General features: G+C 41.1%; 1 protein-coding gene across 2 annotated transcripts in view; it reads right to left on the reverse strand.

Annotated features, from left to right (window-relative positions):
• The window catches only part of eml4 (EMAP like 4), a 334,770-nt gene that overhangs the window by 244,495 nt on the left and 74,021 nt on the right, over positions 1 to 16,254 (reverse strand). Inside the window, exon 1 of one of the 2 annotated variants that reach the window (XM_085980748.1) lies at positions 4,257 to 4,459. The exons of the other annotated variant lie outside the window; for it this stretch is intronic. Within the exon in view, the coding sequence (XP_085836874.1) occupies positions 4,257 to 4,293 (37 nt within the window). The 5' untranslated portion in view covers positions 4,294 to 4,459. Of the gene's footprint in view, positions 1 to 4,256; positions 4,460 to 16,254 lie in introns of those variants that run through there. 2 annotated transcript variants of the gene reach the window in all.

The raw sequence follows: 16,254 nt of genomic DNA on the forward strand, positions 1-16,254 counted from the left end.
GATAATATCAGAAATGCAAGGTTATACCTATCAGGAAACAATGAACAGGATGGGTCTCTTTTCTCTTGAACAGAGAAGGCTGAGGGGTGACCTAATAGAGGTCTTGAAAATTATGAAATGGTTTTGATAGAGTAGACAGAGAGTGTTTCCACTTGTGGAGAAGATCAAAACTAGAGGCCATCAATATAGGATAGTTATCAAGAAATCAAAAAGGGAATTCAGAAGAAACTTCTTTACCCAGAGAGTGGCGAGAATGTGGAACTAGCTACCACAGGGAGTGGTTGAAGCGAATAGATTAGATGCATTTAAGGGGAGGCTAGATAAGCATATGAGGGAGAAGGATTATGCTGATAGAGTTAAATGAGGAAGGATGGAACATAAACGCCAGCGTGGACTGGTTGGGCCGAATGACCCGTTTCTGTGCTGTATATCCTATGTACCTCTTTGACCAAGCTTTTGGTCACCTAATATCTCCTTATGTAGCTCATGTCAAATTTTGTTGGATAATGCTCCTGCAAAGCACCATGGGAAGTTTTACTACATTAAAGGAGCTACATAAATGCAAGTTTTTATTATTGTAAATATATTTACTTCAAGGCATCAATGACTATGATCTTTAATTGTAGTAAAATTCTAAATGTAGGCTTTTACAAGCTCATTATTGCAAAACTTAATTGGTGGATGAAAAGTATATTCTTTGATGAAGGAAGTGTGTGTCAAAGATTTGTCTCTATGGGGAAGAGAGAAATCTAATTCACAACCGGGGTCATCTTTTCATAACCACAATGTTTCTCCGAGGCCTTCCACAAAGTGGCCAGATTTACTTTCATCAATGGAATTTTCTTTAAACGTTAAATTTGCTTGTTTTATTTTATAGCTTGACTGTTGCTTTAAAAATGTTTCACTGTAGGTAAAACATTTAACGAGATGTTTTTGCTCAATAATCAGAATTAAGAAATAGAAGTATGATAAGCACAACAATATTACTGCATTAAAACTACTGCTTGCAGAATATTGTTCCTTTTTAAATTATGGATAGGGATATTCTCACTGCTGTTGAATTAGGGGGCGGGGGTTGTTATTCAGATTTAAAATTCAGCCTGTCGGGAAATTTGAATCAGTTTGTCCAATGCAAATTTTTCCACTGTTTAAACACAAATTCTGAGAGCTTCCCAAATAAGAAGGGTGGCAGAAATCTACGGAAGGGAGTTCTGTTGAGAAATGGAGAGTATTTTATTGATAACATCTTGGCCATCAGACCAATACAGGCTTTCCTCCCATGCCTAGAACAATGAGAAAGGACAACAATAGTACCTTTAATGTAATGAACGTCCTATGGCAGTTCACAGAGGCGTAATCAAAAAAAAAAATTCATCCTGAAATAATAGCTGATTCTATTGGGAGATTTTTATGTTTGTTATGTGAGTCATTTCATTATGAAAATCTTGCATACGAAAATGAGGGATATGAAGAAAAAAAATCACTCGACCAACTAGACGGTCCCATATAGTCGTAATGCCTTTTGCATCACGCTACAGACACTCCCTATCCACCTAGAGCCATGTAATCTCCTGGGAGAGGTGAAAAACCAGGTTAAAAACCCAGGCCAATTAGGGGGGGGAAATCTGAAACATCCCTCTCATATCTGTTTAGGCAATCAAAGCTAGTCCAAGAGATCACACAGACTCTGATTTATATTACAGGGCACCTACCTCTTTTACGAAGTGATCTCTCTTCTTCCCCCCCGCAAAAAAAAGACTTGCATTTATGATCTCCGGACGTCTCAAAACGCTTTGCAGCCAATGAAGTACTTTTGAAGTGTAGTCACTGTTGTAATGGAGGAAACACGGCAGCCAATTTGCACACATCAAGCTCCCACAAACAGCAATGTGAAAATGACCAGATAATCTGTTTTTAAGTGATGTGTTGATTGAGGGATAAATATTGGCCAGGACACTGAGGGTAACTCCCCATCCAGAAACAGGTCCAGCTCTCTCTTAAAGGAATACAGCAAATCAATGCACAGGTCCACTATGGGAAAAGAACCACCGCCTAACTTCCAATCTATCTCTGCTATATAATTGGTCCACATAAACACAACTTTGTCTCTTCATTATTTTATAAACTTCGACCAAATCGCCCGAGTCTACGCTGTTCGAAGGTATACAGACTGAGTGAGCTCTTTGAGCACCTAGGTAACTTTCTGAAGTCTATGGGGTCCATGCCTGAATGTTGATCTGCATTTCCTTTTTACAGTTACTAACTGACCTGCTGTCTATTTCCTGCACTTCTGTTTCTATTTCAGATTTTCTAGCATTTGCAGTTGTTTTCCTTTACTTGCTTTAGCTAATAAACAGTTTTCCCCTCGATTCTTGAAATTGTTTTACTGTGTCTTTTATAATCTGAACTGGAGGATAAACTTTAACTCTAGTTACTTTTCCATCTCTCTAGTACAATGTCACACTTCTATGTCGCCTCAGATCTTCCCTTTTTAAACATTTTTACCCGAAGGTTAAAGTTGAATATTCTGAACAACAGGTCCAGCCAACATCATCCCTATAGTGAGACCACTCCATCTCGAACAATACAGAAGGTTTTCTTGTAATTAATTCATATGAAATAATAACCTGATGGTATTGCAGCTCCCACAATGCAAAATGCTTTGATGCACAGTATCTTGAACCGACAAGGGTAAGAAAAACATTAAAAATACCTATATTGTGAAATTAAGACAGACTCTTGGATAACAGCTCTTTGTCTGACAACTCCCTCACTAGAGAAACCACATAAAATGCTCTGGTCTCCTTAGAACACATCTATGCTCGGATATAGTAATCTAATCTCTTAATGAAATTGCACCTTTCACGCTTCACTTCAATGGTTCACTGCTTAAACTAATTCACCCAGAGATATCCTTTAATTTCAGTCTTCCTGCCAAATGTGTTTGGAATGTCACAACTCCCATCTTGAAGCTTGTACATTATGCTTTACAGTTCTTGAAAAATGATTAAGTTTTGCTTTATGGTATCTCTGACTTAGTTTTCAACTCTTTCCAACAAAGACTCAATCACGCTTGTATATAAATTTCTATAGAGTACATAAAAGGCTTCATCAAATGTGACAAGTAGCCTATGCACGATATTAAATCCTGTCTATCCTGTCCATGTTTTATTTTTGGAAACTGAAAATATCTTGCAAACACAGATGATTCGTGGAGTTTATGGGCTTGTGGCTAGAGAGGACCACGATTAACAAACCTATCAACACCCTCATAATGCAATGTTCTAAAAGTCCTTAGGCACAGAAACTTTTAGAAACTATGGACATTTGAGTAACAAGGATTTCGAGTATAAAAGTTACAAATTAGCACAATTCTCCAGCCTTACTTCTATTAGTGAAAAAAGATCTCCCCAAGTTTCATACAGTATACAAAGATTAAAAGGAGGTAGTTACCTTGGAGAAGCAGAAGGTCTTATAAGTTACATTTTGATTTTGAAGAAAAATTGGAGCCATAATTTCCCTGAGAAACTCTACCTTATTATAATGAACTCGTGAAATTTTGGCAGGAGTATTTTTTTTTAAATCTCGCCATCTATGAAATCCAATAATGATTCCCTAATCCTGGGAGTACATAGTTCAGATAGAGGCAGTAGAGTTCAAGTTGTACTATAACAAACTCAAATACTTTTGTGCACAAGCGCTAAACTGCTGTCTACTTTTCGTCAGTTAAAAATTCTGCTGCTATCAGATGTTATGTTTTGTTAACCAAATTACTATTTTAACACTGAGGCCTTTATCACTACACCAGCAGCTAAAGTTGGTGTTTGACAATAACCCTCTCACTGCCATGATTGTCCAGGTAAGTACAAAAAACGTATTTTGTTACTTTTGTACAACAGTGCAGTAAGCTGGACTTCAGGCACACTTCTACACTTGGAAACAATAGAAAATAGGTGGAATAAATAGTTGCCTACAGTATTTGTTTTTAATTGGAAACATGCATTTCAAGCAGGCTTCAACTGAGGTTAGAGGATCTGCATACAATGCAATTATTAGGGCATAATCGGACTAAATTTGCCACAGACAAATTTATTTGTAAAGGAACATACATGCAGGTTTTCAGATTACAGAGAGGCTATATTAAACAATCTTCCACTGGTTTTGAGATAAGAAAACTATTTCTCCCCACCTCCCAGGCACACCCATGACACTCAGTTAAAAATGGCTCCAATACTTGAAATAAAACATATCCTTACCACAATTGCTGGAGGGAAAGTCTAACTGCGTAGCCATTGAATCAGATTTTTTTTTAATCCAATGAAAATGCTGGTCGCTTACAACAGCTGCATATGTTTATTCAACTCCAGTTCGCTGTACAGCAATTATAAGGTAGAGTCTTCCTGAAACGTTTAACAGTGAACTGGGACGAGTTATACAGAAAGGGAACAAAGGTTAAAATGAATGAGTGAAAAGTAGGCTAACAGAGGTGTGGCAACTGGAACCTGACTGGGCGACGTCATGTAATTAGGACTTTGGCAAACAAAGTTTCCTGTATTCAAACAGATAGACTTAACCTTTGTTAGAGCAAGAGCCAATCAAATTGATTTATACTAAAGGCCACTGCTGGCAAGAGACGAGAGTACCACAACCACTTACTGTAAATGAATATATTACATACTGTAATGCACAGTGGCAGCAGTCTATCAGACACAATGTACTGCAGCCATCTGCACTGGGTCAGGAGCTAGTTCTTAAAGCACAAGGCAAAGTAAAATCAATGTTTACTTGTAACAATTTGTTTTTAATTAAAAGTTAGAGAAATTTGTACAAAGTTTAAAATGAATAGCATATTTTGTATTTGAGAGATTAAATTTCATTCATAATCTCTAGCAAAGTTTGTTTAAATAAACTACAGTGGTTAGCAAACTAAAGCTTGCAGCATTAATTTCTATCCTGTTGTAAGAATCAGAAGCTTTACCGAAAGAAATACAGCAATTCCTTTTCTTATAGAAACACTGTCCTCATTTTCAGAAACTTTTGTCACCCCTTTCCAAATTCCACCTCCTTAAACACTCTTCTGCTGTGAGGATGGGGTAGGTTATTGACGTTGTCCACAGAAATGGTTAATAATGAATATATCATATGGGCCCGGATTTTGCAGTAAGAATAATGTTGAGACTATCAGCGCTCACCGTTATTAAGGCGCAAATCGGACAGCAACTTCCAGCATCTGCACATGCGCAGTTAAATGCAGAAATCAGGAAGTTGCTCTTTATTTAGCTTTCTGTACATGATTTTACACGGAATTAAATATTCTAATTTACACTTCCTGGTCTAGACTCTGTATGCCTCAATTAGGATTCATCAATCTGATTGGTTAAGGTGGCATGCCGTCACTTGCCCTGTTCACACAGGTCCCAGATCCCCCATAGAGGGCGCCATGCTGCTTTGACTGTCTGATAACTGCAAATCGCAGTGTAAAAGTTCACAGAAATTCTGCGGACAAATGAACAGATAGTGCCGTTTATTTGTCGCTGACCGCAAAATCTGGGCTATTGTTAAGGAACTCTCAGTTTTCACAGAAAGATGGAATGTGATCCCTAAACGGTTAAAAAATCCTGGAATCCCAGTTTATACCCAAGCCACGCGTTATGCCAGGCATGGGAATGCTCAACGCCACTCCTGGAACAGAGAAGAATAGTGCTCCATATAGCCAGCACTTAGTTATTCAGATGGCTATAAATCATTGTAATGACAAAGACAACCTTTCTGTCACTCTCTTGAGGCTAGCCAGTTTCCACCTAACGATGAATGTTGTCAAGGTGAATTTCATCTACCAGGAATGGGAGTGATCAATAATCCCACACCTAGAGTAATGAGCCAGATAAACTTAATTATACATCTTTTTTGGTAATATATTTTCTTTATTTCCCCCCCCCCCCCCCCACATGCTCTCAGCTACTCCAAAGCCTCTGTCAATGTTATTCTACAGCTAGCCACCAAGAGTTGCAAAACAGAAGTCTGAGATGACTTATCCTTCAGTTTTCCCTTTCTCCCTCTGAAGAATCTGATATGAGGGAGATTATGAAATCTGATATGAGGGAGATTATGAACCACAGGCAGTACCTATTCAGAGGAACTGAAATAATGTATAGTTGAAGGTGAATTACACAAGGTTAATGACTATTGTACACAAGTCACAAATTCATGCAGTTTTTCATCACCTACAAACTTAAGGATTTGGCTTCTGCACCACCACAGTTGATTTATAGCTGGCCAGCAAAGATACACCCTAAAAATAAATTTGATAAATACCTGATTAGGTATGGAATTGAAGGTTATAGGGATGAATATGGGCAAGAACAAAAAAAAATCAAGTACACCATTGTTACTGCACTGCTGGGACCGAGGAAATATCTTAGATGGAAAGTGGGGGTTTGAGTAATGAAGTATAAGGACAAACAGATCTCCTGGAGTTTCACAATTAACTCTGGAAATTGAAGAAAAGTTTCACTTTCTCTCAGAAGATTAAATGAGGGTGCTGTCCATGATGCATCATAGTCATAATGGCACAGAAGGAGGCCATATCGTCCCATCGAGTCCGTGCCGGCTCTCTGTAGAGCAATCCAGTCAGTCCCATTCCCCCGCTCTATACCCGTAGCCCTGCAAGTTTATTTCCCTCAAGTGCCTACCCAGTCTCCCCTTTAAAACATTGAGTGTGCATGGTCTGTAGAATGAGAAAGCTTGCCAGACCAAAAGAATATTTCTGATTGCATACTTCTTACATTCTTATACTAAGACAAATCTTTGCAGAAGTTAATTTAACTCTCTCACGTGGATGAGTTCAGTAAGTCATTCATGGCAGCTCCACATATAATTTCATCAACATTCCTAATTTGAACAACAACTTGTATTTATAAAACATCCTTAATATAGTAAAATGTCGTAAGGTGCTCCATGGGAGCGTAATCAGAAAATGATCGACACAATCCAAAGGAGGAGACATTAGGGCAGGTGACCAAAAGCTTGGTCAGAGGTAGGTTTTAAGGAGCGTCTTAAAAGGAGCAAGAGGTAGAGAGGTGGAGAGGAAATTCAAGAGCTTAGGGACAAGACAGCTGAAGGTATGGTGGGGTGAAGGAAGTTGGGGGATGCACAAGACGCTAGAATTGGAGGAATGCAAAGTTCTCAGAGGGCAGCACGGTGGCATAGTGGTTAGCACTGTTGCCTCACAGCGCCAGGGACCCGGGTTCGAATCCGGCCCCGGGCGACTGTCTGTGTGGAGTTTGCACATTCTCCCCGTATTTGCGTGGGTTTTCTCCGGGTGCTCCGGTTTCCTCCCACAGTCCAAAGATGTGCGGGTTAGGTTGATTGGCTATGCTAAATTGACCCTTAGTGTTAGGGGGATTAAATACATGGGGTTACGGGGATAGGGTGGGATATGTGTTGGTGTAGGGGTTACAGGGATCGGGTGGGATATGTGTCGGTGCAGGCTCGATGGGCCGAAATGGCCTCTATCTGCACTGTGGGGTTTCTGTGATTCTGTGATTGCAAGCTAGAAGAGGTTAAAGATAGGGAGGGGAGGGGCGAGCCCATGGAGGGATTTAATACAATGATGAGAATTTTAAATTTGAGGAGTTGGTGGACCGGGAGCCAATGTAGGTCTCACAAGCATAGGGGCGATAGGTGAACGGGACTTGGTGCGAGTGATGATACGAGCAGCAGAGTTTTGGATAAGCTCAAGTTAATGGAGGGTGGGAGATGGGAGGCTACAGGAGAGCATTGGAATGATAAGAGTCTGGAGGCAACATAAACAGTTTTTTTTTTTAAAAACAGGCATATCCACAAAAGCATATTAAAGACTATGTGGTGTACAATTTGAACATAACAAAGGCAATCTGAAAGAAAACTTAATATAGTGCAATTTCTTTCCAAACACCAAGCCACTTTGGATTTGCTACAGTTTAATGCCCCATCACCTACAGTAAGGACATTGAGAAATTTAAATAGAAAATAACAGGAAAATTATATTTTGGGGACTGGCAGCTCTCATGTAAAACTGTCCACCTATATCCATAAGACAACCACCGATTTTGCACTAAATTCTCTTGCTCTGCGCACACAGATTTATTTTGTCATCATGAAGGCTTGCAAGGCATTCAAAACCAGTAACTTACCCACTCATAAATGTTCTTAAACTCTATTACAGGACAGTACAGTCAGATTGTAAGTTTACAAATGTTCACACTAAAAGATTCTCCATGCAGCCATTCTATATTGTATAAAACAACACTTCTACAGTATATTTTAACTTTCAAATGGTTCCAATTAACTGGTAGTGTTATACCTCTAACTGAGTGGAGATGTTTAGAGTTTTTCATAGAAGATAGGAAACATAGAAGATAGGAGCAGGAGTAGGCCATTCGGCCCTTCGGCCCTTCGAGCCTGCTCCGCCATTCAATATGATCATGGCTGATCATCCAAATTCAGTACCCTGTCCCTGCCTTTTCCCCATATCCCTTGATCCCTTTAGCCTTAAGAAATATATCCAACTCTTTCTTGAATATATTTAATGAACTAGCCTCCACCGCCTTATGTGGCAGAGAATTCCACAGGTTCACTACTCTCTGGGTGAAGAAATTCCTCCTCATTTCAGTCCTAAATGGCTTACCCCTTATCCTTAGACTATGACCCCTGGTTCTGGACTCCCCGGCCATCAGAAACATCCTTCCTGCATCTAGTCTGTCCAGACCTGACAGAATTTTATAGGTTTCGATGAGATCCCCTCTCAATCTTCTAAACTCCGGTGAGTATAAGCCCAATCGACACAATCTCTCCTCATACGTCATTCCTGCCATCCCAGGAATCAGCCTGGTGAATCTTCGCTGCACTCCCTCCATGGCAAGAACGTCCTTCCTCAGGTAAGGCGACCAAAACTGCACACATTACTCAAGGTGCGGTCTCACCAAGGCCCTGTACAACTGTAGCAAGACATCCTTGTTCCTGTACTCGAACCCTCTTGCTACGAAGGCCAACATACCATTTGCCTTCTTAACCGCCTGCTGCACCTGCATGCTTACCTTCAGCGACTGGTGCACAAGGACACCCAGGTCTCTTTGCACTTCCCCTTCTCCCAATCTATTGCCATTCAAATAATAATCTGCCTTCCTGTTTTTGCCACCAAAGTGGATAACCTCACATTTATCCACATTATAGTGCATTTGCCATGTTTCTGCCCAATCACCCAACCTGTCCAAATCGTACTGGAGTTTCCCGACATCCTCCTCGCAGCTTACCCTCCCGCCCAGCTTTGTGTCGTCTGCAAATTTGGAGATATTACATCCAATTCCCTCGTCCAGATCATTAATATATATTGTGAACAGCTGGGGTCCTAGGACTGATCCTTGCGGTACCCCACTAGTCACTGCCTGCCACTCGGAAAATGACCCGTTTATTCCAACTCTTTGCTTTCTGTCCGCCAACCAGTTCTCTATCCAAGTCAATACCTTGCCCCAATCCCATATGCCTTAATTTTGCACGCTAATCTCTTGTGTGGGACCTTATCGAAAGCCTTCTGAAAGTCCAAATACACCACATCCACTGGTTCTCCCTTATCTATTTTACCAGTTACATCCTCAAAAATTCCAGTAGATTAGTCAAGCATGATTTACCTTTTGTAAATCCATGTTGACTTTGTCCGATCCTGTCACTGCTTTCCAAGTGCTCTGCTATTACATCTTTTATAATAGACTCTAGCATTTTCCCCACTACCGATGTCAGGCTTACCGGTCTATAATTCCCCGCTTTTTCTCTACCACCTTTTTTGAATAGTGGGGTAACATTAGCTACCCTCCAATCCACGGGTACCGTTCCAGAGTCTATCGAGTTCTGGAAGATGACCAGTAATGCATCTACTATCTCTAGGGCCACTTCCTTAAGTACCCTGGGATATTGACCATCAGGCCCTGGGGATTTATCGGCCTTCAGTCCCATCAATTTTCCCAACACCATTTTCCTACAAATACTGATTTCTTTCAGTTCCTCTCTTTCATCAGACCCTATGTTCCCCGGCATCTCTGGGAGGTTATTTGTGTCCTCCTTTGTGAAGACAGAACCAAAGTATGTATTTAGTTGGTCTGCCATTTCCTTGTTTCCCATTATAAATGTGTCATTACAAGGCTGGCAGGTTAAAGCCCTTACAAGGCTGGCAGGTTAATAATATTCTGCCAAGTGGATTTCTCTTCGGGGTTACAGAACAGAATATACACGGAGACTTGGAGGTGAGCACTATTGATCTGAAATACAGATCCTTGGATAGGTGACAATTCTCAACTTTCCACTCAATTATTTAATATCTATGGAATGGAAATGTATTTCACATTTTTATAAATGACACTCTGAAAAGGTTCTCTACACACTTTTGCTCATGCAACAGTAAAATATTGAAGAGCATCCTCTACAATTGCTTTATTTCTATAATTCTGCACATACTGAATTTAACATCTCATTCAGGGTAAATAATTAAGACTTTTGATGCTTGTAGTTTCACTTGGTACTGTTTACATTCATATGCCGATCAACCAACAAGCTAACTGGCTGTTAATCTGCAAAAAAATATCTGCATCATGCTGCATAGTCATCATCTCCATGCTATGGTAACAGGACCTAGCAGCAAGCCAAGCTAACTTTAGACTCTTACATGGCCCACCTGAACTCATCAAGGCATCTCATGCTGCATACAGTGCTTAAGAACACCAACTACATACACAGTATTTATAACCAAGTTTGGTACAAAATAACAAACCACATTTTAATGGATTCTACAATACTCAGTTTGAATAGCATACATTTAGGCAGTGTCTTGTCTCACCAGCCTCAATGTTTATTACTTCTCGTTTAGGCTCCTAAACCTGCCCCAGCTGTTAAATGTAGTTTCATTACAGGCCTCCCAATATTTTTATCATTTTATTTCTGTCCAGCATGACTGATTTTTGTGATAAATTTTTTGTGCATTGTATCGTACACTTAAAAAAAAAAAAAAAAAATAGCTTCTGTTCTAAGTTGAAAAAAGAAAACAGCCTTCCTTAATGGATAAAGGCAATGTTATGGTCGTTACTTTCTAACAATATTAGGATTTATAGGTGCTTCAGGCCACAACCTAGCTGTTTCTAGCAAGTAAATGAGGGGATTGGAAGCTGGCCAACATAATGTCATTATAGATAGATGTCATCACATTGCTCAATACATGTCAGCTTGCTGAGCTGTGCAAGACATCAAAAAGACACATTGCCATAGGATACAGCCTGAACTTTCCAACAGTTATACAAAATGTCCCAAATGGCTAGCTGCACAGCATACAGTAAAAGAATTTAAGGAGCCCTGACTTCACAGTACCTCACCGTGCACTGGGTGCTCGTGGCTCATTTAAGAGTTTTTTGCTTTTCCTTCAATTTTTTCAAAGTTTCTGGACAGGAAACCAAAGATTAATTGGTCCATAGTAACGCAGCCAATGACTGCTTTGAATTTGGCAAGTTTCATACGGAAACTCCAGTTCTTTGAAGAGCTACTTTGTTCTCACACAGCCACAAACTCTCATAGATGGGCTGTGTAGACACTTCAGGCAGCATTCCCTTCCAGACACATGAGCCAAAATTGATGAGAGACAGAGTAAACAGAGTTCTGTGCCAACATAGAAAGTGTACAACCACAAAGACAACCTACAAAAGACTTGAGATTTGGACAATGTAAAGAAAGCACACCCATATGCCGGATGTACAGCTAACTGAATGTAGTATTATGTTCCGTAAGACTATACAAAAGATAATATAACAGGAAAATAATTTTTATATCTGCTGTAGGGTTTATGCAAAAACATACATACGATTTTAAGTTCATAATATTACTTGCATTCAAAGAGCCAAGTACATTTTATTTCATTTTAATGTGGAGCCAGGAGGAGCAAGAGCTCGATCCATCCTCTGGAAATTACCCAGGAGCTGCTGCCAGCGAGGCTCAAAAATGATGCACTGGCAGTGACAGGCGCTGGCAGCTCATCTAAATTATTGCAATGAGGCCTGAGGCCCAATTTTGGGCGAGGCTCGAGTCTCCTGGTTATGGCGCTGTTGGTTATGCACCCAAAAACCTATTTCTACCCCAGGGATTTTAAGCTGAGGAAATGCAGTGAGTGAAAGATGCAAGGTTAAGGGAGATCAAGGGATAAAGCGTCCACGGATCTCCCACTGTCACCCTTATTTCTCCAGGGTTCCTGCGGAAGCTGCGGTGGGAGATAGAGATAGAATTTTTATGCGGGTTCTCCCTAAGTGTTTAACCTTACAGAAGTAAACTTGTGAAGTCTATCACCATTGTATTTAGTTTCTCATGTCTCAGAGTACATCATCTAAACATATGCACAGTATAATGCAAAAATTCAAAGTTTACTAAGTTAGAACAAGATGATGACTGAAGAGCAAAGACAGCGGCCACAGGTGGCGACTCAATGCAAGCTCCAAGAGGAAGTTATATAGACTGGACTGCAAAGACCAATACAAGCTGTAAACCTAAGTTTTCTAAGCTATACAGTAACTCATGACATTAAACAGAACTTTGCTAAACCTGCAAGAGTATTCAGCTATCCCCAAGATACTACAATATGCTTCAAATGCATTTATGCCTGAAACGATTGATCCTCAGTTGCTAAGGAATCCCTACCCGTGCATACTCGATCCCCAACCTTACAATGATATTCGTAGTGTTAAATTAGATATTCCAATAGTTAAAACATCTGTGCCTGGCCTCATCTTTAATGACTCGGACAAGGAGGATTTAGCATCTTTAACTGCATTGTAATTACATGTTGATTGGCTTCAGTTATAACTATTATAAAATACTTTGGACTGGGTGGAGCAGGCAAGCTAAATTAGGCATCTTATAAGCTTTAGACATGTATATGGTAGGAATCCGATCCAGTCTGTATATACATGAGGTAATTATTAACATATTTACACTGAATATTTCCACGAGTCTATTCTGCACGCACCAAACTCGTCCAACCATTTACACCAGCTTTTTACAAGGCATCAACTATCTGAGGGGAAAGGGAGAAAGGGGAGGCGGGGAAAGGGAGGGTGGGAGAGAGAGAAGGGAAGGGTGGGAAGGGGAGGGGGGGGGAAAGAGAGAAAGGGGAGGGGGGAAAGAGAGAAAGGGGAGGGGGGAAAGAGAGAAAGGGGAGGGGGGAAAAGAGAGAAAGGGGAGGGGGGAAAGAGAGAAAGGGGAGGGGGAAAGAGAGAAAGGGGAGGGGGAAAGAGAGAAAGGGGAGGGGGAAAGAGAGAAAGGGGAGGGGGAAAGAGAGAAAGGGGAGGGGGAAAGAGAGAAAGGGGAGGGGGGAAAGAGAGAAAGGGGAGGGGGGAAAGAGAGAAAGGGGAGGGGGGAAAGAGAGAAAGGGGAGGGGGGAAAGAGAGAAAGGGGAGGGGGGAAAGAGAGAAAGGGGAGGGGGGAAAGAGAGAAAGGGGAGGGGGGAAAGAGAGAAAGGGGAGGGGGGAAAGAGAGAAAGGGGAGGGGGGAAAGAGAGAAAGGGGAGGGGGGAAAGAGAGAAAGGGGAGGGGGGAAAGAGAGAAAGGGGAGGGGGGAAAGAGAGAAAGGGGAGGGGGGAAAGAGAGAAAGGGGAGGGGGGAAAGAGAGAAAGGGGAGGGGGGAAAGAGAGAAAGGGGAGGGGGGAAAGAGAGAAAGGGGAGGGGGGAAAGAGAGAAAGGGGAGGGGGGAAAGAGAGAAAGGGGAGGGGGGAAAGAGAGAAAGGGGAGGGGGGAAAGAGAGAAAGGGGAGGGGGGAAAGAGAGAAAGGGGAGGGGGGAAAGAGAGAAAGGGGAGGGGGGAAAGAGAGAAAGGGGAGGGGGGAAAGAGAGAAAGGGGAGGGGGGAAAGAGAGAAAGGGGAGGGGAGGGGAGGGGAGGGGGGGGGAAAGAGAGAAAGGGGAGGGGGGGAAGAGAGAGAATGAGGGGGAGAATGAGAGATGGGTACAAAGCTAGGTGGGACAGTAAGCTGTGAGGAGAACACAGAGCCTGCAAAGGGATATAGATAGACCAAATGAGTGGGCAGTAAGGTGGCAGATGGAGTATAATGTAGGGAAATGTGAAGTTATTCACTTTGGTAGGAAGAATAGAAACACAATATTTTTTAAATGGTGGGAAACTTTCAAATGTGGGTGTTGAGAGAGATTTGGATGTCCTCGTGCAAGAAACACAGAAAGCTAGCATGCAGGTACAGCAAGCAATAAGGAAGGCATATGGCATGTTGGCCTTTATTGCAAGGGGGTTGGAGTATAAGAGTAAGGAAGTCTCGCTACAATTGTACAGGGCCTTGGCGAGACCTCACCTGGAGTACTGTGCACAGTTCTGGCCTCCTTATCTAAGGAAGGATATACTTGGCCTTGGAGGCGGTGCAATGAAGGTTCACTAGATTGATTCCTGGAATGGGAGGGCTATCCTATGATGAGAGATTGTGTAGAATGGGCCTATACTCTCTGGAGTTTAGAAGAATGAGGTGATCTCATTGAAACATACAAGATTCTGAAGTGGATTGACAGGGTAGATGCTGAGAGGTTGTTTCCCCTGGCTGGAGTGTCTAGAACAAGGGGGCATAGTCTCAGGATAAGGGGTAGGTCATTGAAGACTGAGATGAGGAGGAATTTCTTCACTCAGAGGGTTGTGAATCTTTGGAATTGTCTGCCCCAGAGAGCTGTGGATGCTGAGTCTTTGAGTACATTCAAGGCCGAGATAGATAGATTTTTGAACTCATGGGGAATCAAGGGATATGGAGATCGGGTGGGAAAGTGGAGTTGAGGTCGATGATCAGCCATGATCTTATTGAATGGTGCAGCAGGCTCAAGGGGCCGTATGACCAACTCCTGCTGTTACTTATCAAATCAAAAAAAATAAAAAATCAAATCAAATCAAAATCAAATCAACTTTTATTGTCATTGTTAGTGCACAGTGCAGTACAACGAAATGTAGGCTTGCGGCTCCCGAGAGTGTACATTTAGATTAAGTACTTATGTCAGAGAGAATGAGAGAGGTGGAGACAGAGAAGGAATATTATTTAGGCTAAAAGTCCAATGTCCTACTTGCTTTACATGTTTACTTGCTTTCAGGGACCTGGATTCATATGAAGCTATGAAAAAGGGAACTATAGTCCCCACTCTTGGAAATAAACTGTAAGCAAATCATTTAGGAGGTTTTAACTGTATTTAGAAGAGATAGGCAAAAATGGGAGAGGAGGATAATAAAGGATGGGATAAAGACACTAAAGAGAAAGGATCTTAGCTCTGAAAATCAGTAAGTAGAATCAGTTTGGGTGGAGCCAAGAAACAGCAAGGGGCAGAAAACATTGGTGGGAGTACCTTATAGGCCCCCAAATAGTAGTTGTAATGTAGAGTATAAATCAGGAAATTAGAAGCACATGCAACAAGGATAATACAGTAATCATGGGGGACTTTAATCTACATATAGACTGGGCAAACCAAATTTGCAGTAATAATATGGAGGACGAATTCATGGAATGTATACAAGATAGTTTTCTAAATCAGTATGCTGAGGAACCAACTAGGGAACAGGCTATTTTAGATCTAGCACTGTGCAATGAGAAACGGTTAATTAATAACCTTGTAGTAAAGGGGTCTTTAGGGAAGAGTGACCATAATATGATAGAATTTTAGGTATGAGTTTGAAAGTGATGTTAAATCCGAAACTAGGGTCTTAAATCTAAACAAAGCAAACTATGTAGGTAGGAGGGACGAGTTGGCTAAGGTAGATTGGGAAACTACATTCATAGGTATGACGGTAGATAAGCAATGACTAGCATTTAAAGAATACATACATAATTTACAACAAATATACATTCCTTTAAGGCACAGAAACCCCACAGGAAAAGTGGTCCAACCGTGGCTAACAAGAGAAGTTAAAGATAGTATTAAATCAAAGGAAGAGGTTTATAAAGTTGCCAAAAATAGTAAGCCTGGGGATTGGGAGGATTTTAGAATTCAGCAAAGGAGGACCACGAAATTGATAAGAGAAAAGAGAGTAAATTAGCAAGAGACATAAAAACAGATTGTAAATGTTTCTATAGGTATGGAAATAGGAAGAGATTAGTGAAAGTAAACGTGGGTCTATTAGAGGCAGAGACAGGAGAAATTATAATGGGCAATAAGGAAATGGCAGAGACATTAAACAAATACTTTGTATCTGTTTCACGGTAGAAGACACACAAAA

The sequence above is a fragment of the Somniosus microcephalus genome, chromosome 3 (genome assembly GCF_052327205.1).
Source record: "Somniosus microcephalus isolate GS21.2 chromosome 3, FLI_Smic_1.0, whole genome shotgun sequence".
Lineage (NCBI taxonomy): Eukaryota > Metazoa > Chordata > Chondrichthyes > Squaliformes > Somniosidae > Somniosus > Somniosus microcephalus.